Source organism: Ostrinia furnacalis, unplaced genomic scaffold (assembly GCF_004193835.3).
Source record: "Ostrinia furnacalis isolate ACB-3 unplaced genomic scaffold, ASM419383v2 OfSCF6932, whole genome shotgun sequence".
NCBI classification, from domain to species: Eukaryota; Metazoa; Arthropoda; class Insecta; order Lepidoptera; family Crambidae; genus Ostrinia; species Ostrinia furnacalis.
In genome coordinates, this window is record NW_021137171.1 from 835,920 (window position 1) to 842,901 (window position 6,982).

Sequence of the window (6,982 nt, forward strand, 5' to 3'; positions counted from 1 at the left end):
AGTTTTTTCTGTATGTTATTCTCATTTCAGTCAATAATAAAAAGACGTTTCCGGTGCTGTTTTTTTTTTAGTTATTAGTAGGTAATAAATAGCTTATTATGGTAGCCTTATTAGGATTTTAAATATATCTAGCCTTTTACGTGACACTATAAATCTAATAAATAGTAAAATTATGTAACCGAATTCATTTGTAACTAGCTGACCCGGCGAACTTCGTACCGCCTTAGCGTAGAGATTTTCTTAATATTTTTTTCCGTAAGAACCATCCTTGGACTTCCACAAACATTTAAAAAAAAGAATTATCGAAATCGGTTCAGCCGTTCACACGTGATGCCGTGACAACGCGAAACGGGTTTCATTTTTATATATATAGATGTAAAAAAGTTTACATACAATTTTGAAGAAATTCTAATAAGGCGCCCTCTTCTGTCATTCTTGCGCCTCACATTGTAGGTATATAATTAATAACTCACATCCTAAACAATGAAAACTAAAGTTTTGCAAAAATTCTAGCATGGATTGCTAGATGGCGTTAAAATCCTTTATAAAGTAACACTAATGATTCATACACTCCACGATAGATGTCGCTGTATACACTAAAAACAGTAAACGCACTGAAAATACCTATAAGTTTTTTTCTAAGGTCTTGAAGATTACTAAAATGCAGGCAATTTGCTAAAAATAAAATTGATGACAAACAACTGTTTTTGTATTTATTTTACACAACCCATCAGATTTGGTATTCATTCATTTACAAACATTCTCACCGTGGCTGTTTTTAATCTTTTAGGAAACAAAAACGATTACAAAATAAATATGAGTTGGTATGGTAGACTAAATAATGGAATGTATTTATTTATTGCTAATTAAATAACATTTCATGCCAAAGCAAGCAACATAAACTTAATGTCATTAAATAAGTACGAAAAACAGAGAGAGGTCACTAGCGTAAACAATTTGAAATTTTTAAAATAAAATATTAAACGATTGTTATTAGAATAGAGTAATACTTGACTAAAGTAAAGAACAAAATAAACGAATTTTATATCAACGATGTGCCAGAAATACCCACCGAGACTTTATTCAAATTTTTCCAATCGAATCATCGAGTGCGCGTCAATCTTAAACTTAGGTTTAATTCTCTATGGCGACAACTCTTGGCAAAAGCTGTATATTCGTAGTACTTTCGCTACCCGCAGTTTTTTGCAAGCAAAAAAACACTGACTTAACTTTTGTCTATGGTACATTGGTTTCATTTCTTCCTTTTCGGTTTATCGCAGTTTCGACATCTTCTTTCTCTTTCGGTTTGCATGCAGTCAGTTGAAAGCAACATAGTGAGTTAAAATCGGCCGCTACTTCATGCAGTTCAGAATACGTACGTGATTACTTCGTAAATGTCAAAATAACTCTTTCGATGCCAAATAATATTGTTGTTTTAGTTTGTTGTGTGTTTTATTTTACCGAAATGCATCGAAATCGAGTCGTGCTTGGTTATAATTGCGTGGCCGCGGAGTCGCAAATACCGTTTTGCGTGTTTGCTTTAGTTTTTCGTTGATCTTTTAAGTTCTTATGTCAGATTTGTTTTTATGTGTTTTACGCATAGTTTTGTTTGAAAACACGGTGTTTTTGTAAAATCAGTGCCTTCTTATAAGTGTTATGTGCCTTTTAAAGTTATTTGTGAAAGCTCAAATGCAGTGTTTTGGTGTAAATAGTGTTGTGAAGTGTATTGTGATGAGGTTAGTTTTTGTTCCCGCTATTTAGGGATCTGGTCCCTGTATCCTGGCTCCGGCTCGGTGAGTAATAGCGAGTAAGTTTCTATTGAAAAATTCCCAATATGCCAATACGTAAATCCTAGAACAAGTGTTTGCAAGTGTGAACAAGTATATTTTGAAAGCTTTGTTATTGTATGTCAAAGGCAGATGGCTACTATGAATGCATGAAAACAAATCTGTGAGAAAAGATGTAATTTTGAATTCAAATGCTCCGTTTTAATAAATTTTATTAAATTTGTATTGTATTGTAACAAATGTTTTTACCGTTGCACATGACTTCCGATGATTTCTAATTTTGATGTTTTTATTTCTTACTATTCAACATTGATTAAGGTAAGTGTTTCATGATAGTACATTTATATCCTTTATTAGACTTATTAGTGTTTATTGATCAAAACAATGGTGCTATTGAGATAAAACCACAACCATAAAATATATGAAACATTACCACCATCATAAAGCGAATGAAGCCGCGGGCAACAGCTAATATTAATTACTTAAGGATAAGTAAGCAGGCGAAGCTGCTGGCATCAGCTAGTGTTTATTAAATTAAGGATAAGTATAGGATTTAAAGTATTAAATTAAAGATAAGTAAGCAAGTGAAGTTGTGGGCTTCAGCTAGTATTTATTAAATTAAGGATAAGTATTAAATTAAGGATAAGTAAGCGAGTAAGTTGTGGGCTTCAGCTAGTATTTAATTAACTTAAGGATAACAAAGTGGTTGAAGTCGCGGGCAACAGCTAGTATAAGAGTAACTCTTAACATTATAAGAGTTATGGAGCAGCAGAGACTGAATCATTTGGGTTCTAAGCCCTACTATTGAGGCTAATGCTCTAACATTTTACAACATAAGTTATTTTTAAGTGGCAAATGGAAGATTTGGCTCATTATCACTGCAGTTTATGCTATGAAGCTGCAAAACTTGTAGTTTTAACAAATAAGTTTTAAGGTAATTTTGAATTGGCAAATAGAGGATTTGGCACATTATTACAGCAGTGGTGAAGAAATAAGTTGGTGTCATCATTTGGGTTCTAAGCCCACAAGAATGATGCCCTACTATTAAAGCCCTTAAGCTTATAGTTTTAAGATATTTTTTAAGAAGGAAGACAAATGGAGGATTTAGCATCAACTAGGTCAATCAAAACGGTAACATCATTTGGGTTCTAAAGGCACAAGGCTAATGCCCAACTATTACCACATAAGCTTATAGTTTTAAGGTAATTTTTAAGGAGGAAGACAAATGGAGGATTTGGCACTTACTAGGTCAACAGGGCAATCAAAACGGTAACATCATTTGGGTTCTAAACGCACAAGGCTAATGCCCAACTATTACCACATAAGCTTATAGTTTTAAGGTAATTTTTAAGGAGGAAGACAAATGGAGGATTTGGCACTTACTAGGTCAACAGGGCAATCAAAACCGCACTTAGCCTCTCGATTGGGCTATTGTGTATGGAGGATTTGGATTGAAGATTTATCACAGCAATGGTGTAGCAAATTGGTTACATCATTTGGGTTTCCACATAAGCTTATAGTTTTAAGGTAATTTTTAAGAAGGAAGACAATAGAGGATTTGGCTTACATAGTGGTAGTCAGTCAATCTGTCCTTCCACTCATGATTTAGCAAGAGGAAGACCCTCTCTAATTTACTAGAGGCAAATTAGAGGATTTAGCACACTATTAGAGTAACGGTCCGTGGACGAATGGAGGATTTTGCATGCATTTCCCACAATTTGGATTATTATCTAAACTAAGTGGAAATGTGGTAAGTGGTCAGTAAATCTGTGCTGCCACTCACGATTTGGGTTCAAACCCCAAAATATTATGATTGTAACCTCAGTTGTTACATCTCACGCAGAGAAAAAGAAGACGGAGGGGGTAAGTCAATTATTTTTGGGTACACCAAAGAAATTGTGCCACTACATAGGTAATTGGTTAGCACTATTTTTAATTAAAAATAGTTATGTTCTCAACGCCTGGATTCAAGCAGTGCATCGGTAGTTATGGTAATCCGTGGAAGAGGCCTTTGTCTTACACTACAATACAAAAGGAATTGATTGGTTTTATCCTGCAAAGAAATCCCGCTTTGATGTAAATTCTAGTTTTAACATAGTTTTAATTTAATTATATTAGCAGGTAAGAAATTTTAAAGTACAAATTATTATCGATTCAAGTGATTTTTATGTGTTAAAGGAAGTCAATTTTGATTTTATTTTGACATCATCTTTCCTAACAGAAANGAAGGAAGACAATAGAGGATTTGGCTTACATAGTGGTAGTCAGTCAATCTGTCCTTCCACTCATGATTTAGCAAGAGGAAGACCCTCTCTAATTTACTAGAGGCAAATTAGAGGATTTAGCACATTAGAGTAACGGTCCATGGACGAATGGAGGATTTAGCATACACATCCCACAATTTGGATTATTATAGTGGAAATGTGGTATGTGGTCAGTAAATCTGTGCTGCCACTCACTATTTGGGTTCAAGTCCCAAAATATTATGATTGTAACCTCAGTTGTTACATCTCACGCAGAGAAAAAGGGGACGGAGAAGGAGGTATGTCAATTATTTTTGGGTTAACACCCCAAAGAAATTGTGCCACTGCAAAACAAAGGTAATCGAACTTAGCACTATTTTTAAGTTAAAAATAGTTATAATGTCCTCAACGCCTGAATTAAAGCAGTGCAAGATCGGTAGTTATGGTAATCCATGGAAGAGGTCTTTGTCTTAAACAATACAAGAGTAATTGATTAGTTTTATCCTGCAAAGAAATGATCCCGCTTTGATATAAATTAGTTTTAACATAGTTTTAATTTAAAATTATATTAGCAGGTAAGTAATTTTAAAGTACAATTTATTATCAATTCATTTTTATGTGTTCTAAGGAAGTCAATTTTGATTTTATTTTGACATCATCTTTCCTTACAGAAAGTTTAAATTCGGCTTAGTATCTGCCTTTGATAATATTGGGAGTTCTTCTTTTCTCTTTGATGGTTTTAAAACCATGGTGCCATTACATCGAACTTTTTCAGCAAAAACTTTTAAAATTTTTCATTAGGGATTTACTTTTATATATATTTTTTTGTTATTTTATTATCTTTTCGAAAATGTATTGTATTGTTATTATTACCTTAATAAAGAAATGGTTTTGTGTTATTCAATAAAACAAACCCCCTACCTTCCCCGTTTTGGAAATAAAACATTATGAATCGGCTCGTCTACTTATTTACCCGTCCCATCCTTTTTACCCCAAACTTACTTCCAAAAAGGTAACAAGGTAATATGGGAAATAAAGTATTTTTAGAACTTAGTATGTAGTTTTATTTCCCTCCACAACAAGGTAATAATTTTGGGTTTTTCTCACAGTGCCAGCTCAGTTTATCCCGGGCCGGACAGGGGCTGGTCTGCTTATACTCAACGGCTTCACATTCTACATGAAGAACCACCAAGCACACGGGAAGAAACAGTGGTACTGCTCATCCAGAGATGTCTTCGGGTGTCGGGCTGATGTTATAACGTACAAAGGGTTGGATGGAAGGGACTATATATCAATATTCAGGGGGAGGCACATACACTACCCTCCCCGTTTGAGGCAATGTCATGACGGTAGATTCATTAGGGAAAAAGACTTTATCAATAGACAATCGTTGAAATGATTTTAGTTTTTTTATTGTTATATGTATACTATTGTATAGTTTTTACGGTTTAATTTTTCTGATGAAATTATGTGATGAAGTACTTATATTTAATTATACAGAGGTGTCTTTTGAACGCATGTTTCTGCTGTAGGGACCTGCTAGATTGTAGATTGACAGTATAAATTTTGTGAAGATTTTAGAAAATACAGTATTCTGATAAACGACTATTTGTTATTAGAGATTTTAAACATATCATTTGACTGTTATTGATTCTCAAAAATAAAAATCCCTACCTACTCCCTTCGTAATGCATGAATTAAACTAAGATATTTTTAAGGTGAGTAGATTAGCGGGGATTACAGCATATAGCATGTAACTCTAAAACCTCCCTCAAAAAACTGGTAATAAGCTAAAGGTTTTAATTTCAGAAATATACTATCTTCCGTCGCACCGCACTGGCAGTATGGTGTTGATATTCAAAGACAACAAGTACTGGATCAACAATAGGTATCAGAACACCATAAATTGGACGTGCAGGGACCGCAAGAGGCTGGGATGCAACAGCTGCGTCCAGACAACCGTTGAAGGACGGTACCTGAAGCATAAGGGGTTCCACAACCATGCTGACAACTACACCAAGTATAACTTCAATGATTGATCTATAAAAATATCTATCGTAACTTCAGATGAGAGTTGTCAGCAAGCCAACTAAGGGTAAGGCTCTCCACGTGTTCATTGAAGCGGAGAGGTGAAGCGGAGCGGAGGTGTGCCAATATTAATCAATACTTCCTCTCCGCCCCGCTGTCCCACTCCGCATCAATGGACAGTTCTCCGCTTCAAAGGGGCGATTTGTATATAATATTTCACAATATGTCTAGAGAACTTAAATATTTTGATCTCATTTTTGACGCATCAGTGAAGTTTTAACTGTGCCTTCTTACTGGAACTTTTTAAGACATTTCAGAGTCTGCAGAAGAATCTCTGGCAGTATAAAGGGTTAATTGAAATGAGATAAAAATTTCAAGGGTTCCTTCATCCTTGGCGTATCCAGTAGCAGGGTTCGAGGATATATATCAAGGGATATATATCAAGATATATATCGGATATATATGCGATATATATCACGCCGGTTTTGACGATATTATATCAATTTTTAAAATTTGATACTGTATTTGTACTTTTGATATAAGATTTTTATTTTTTTAGTTGATTTTGCCGTATTTAAAAGGAGATTTTATGTTTTTGCTTTATTTGTCTGATTTTAAGTTTTAAAAACATTAAAAACATGTTAATGTAACACATATGCAATAGTATTCATAAATAATACAATAAAATAATAGTATAGCTTTCATACAAAATTGATATATATCAAAGTTGATATATATCGGATATATATATCATAAATATCCGATATTTTGATATTTATAATAAATATCGGATATTTTCGAACCCTGTCCAGTAGTAGGTACTTAGTAAAAGGGTGTACATACATAGAGCTCTGATTTATAAATACTAGTGTAAAGAACTCTATTGGTAAATGTGCCTACATTTAAGGGTTTCTAGCCCAGTTG

General features: G+C 33.9%; 1 protein-coding gene across 1 annotated transcript; it reads left to right on the plus strand.

The window, feature by feature from the left end:
- The first annotated feature begins 4,272 nt into the window (after positions 1-4,272).
- LOC114362935 (uncharacterized) lies at positions 4,273-6,463 on the plus strand. The gene is made up of 3 exons (XM_028318520.1): positions 4,273-4,329; positions 5,121-5,296; positions 5,838-6,463. Exons 1-3 carry the CDS (start codon positions 4,273-4,275, stop codon positions 6,067-6,069), a joined length of 465 nt encoding a protein of 154 aa, XP_028174321.1. The 3' UTR covers positions 6,070-6,463.
- The last annotated feature ends 519 nt before the right edge of the window (positions 6,464-6,982 follow it).

Coding starts and splice junctions, on each gene's coding strand:
- LOC114362935 (XM_028318520.1), top strand. CDS start 4,273: ATGATTGTAACCTCAGTTGTTACATCTCACGCAGAGAAAAAGGGGACG. Junction 4,330..5,120: donor AAAAGGGGACGGAGAAGGAG/GTATGTCAATTA, acceptor ACAAGGTAATAA/TTTTGGGTTTTTCTCACAGT. Junction 5,297..5,837: donor GCTGATGTTATAACGTACAA/AGGGTTGGATGG, acceptor GGTTTTAATTTC/AGAAATATACTATCTTCCGT.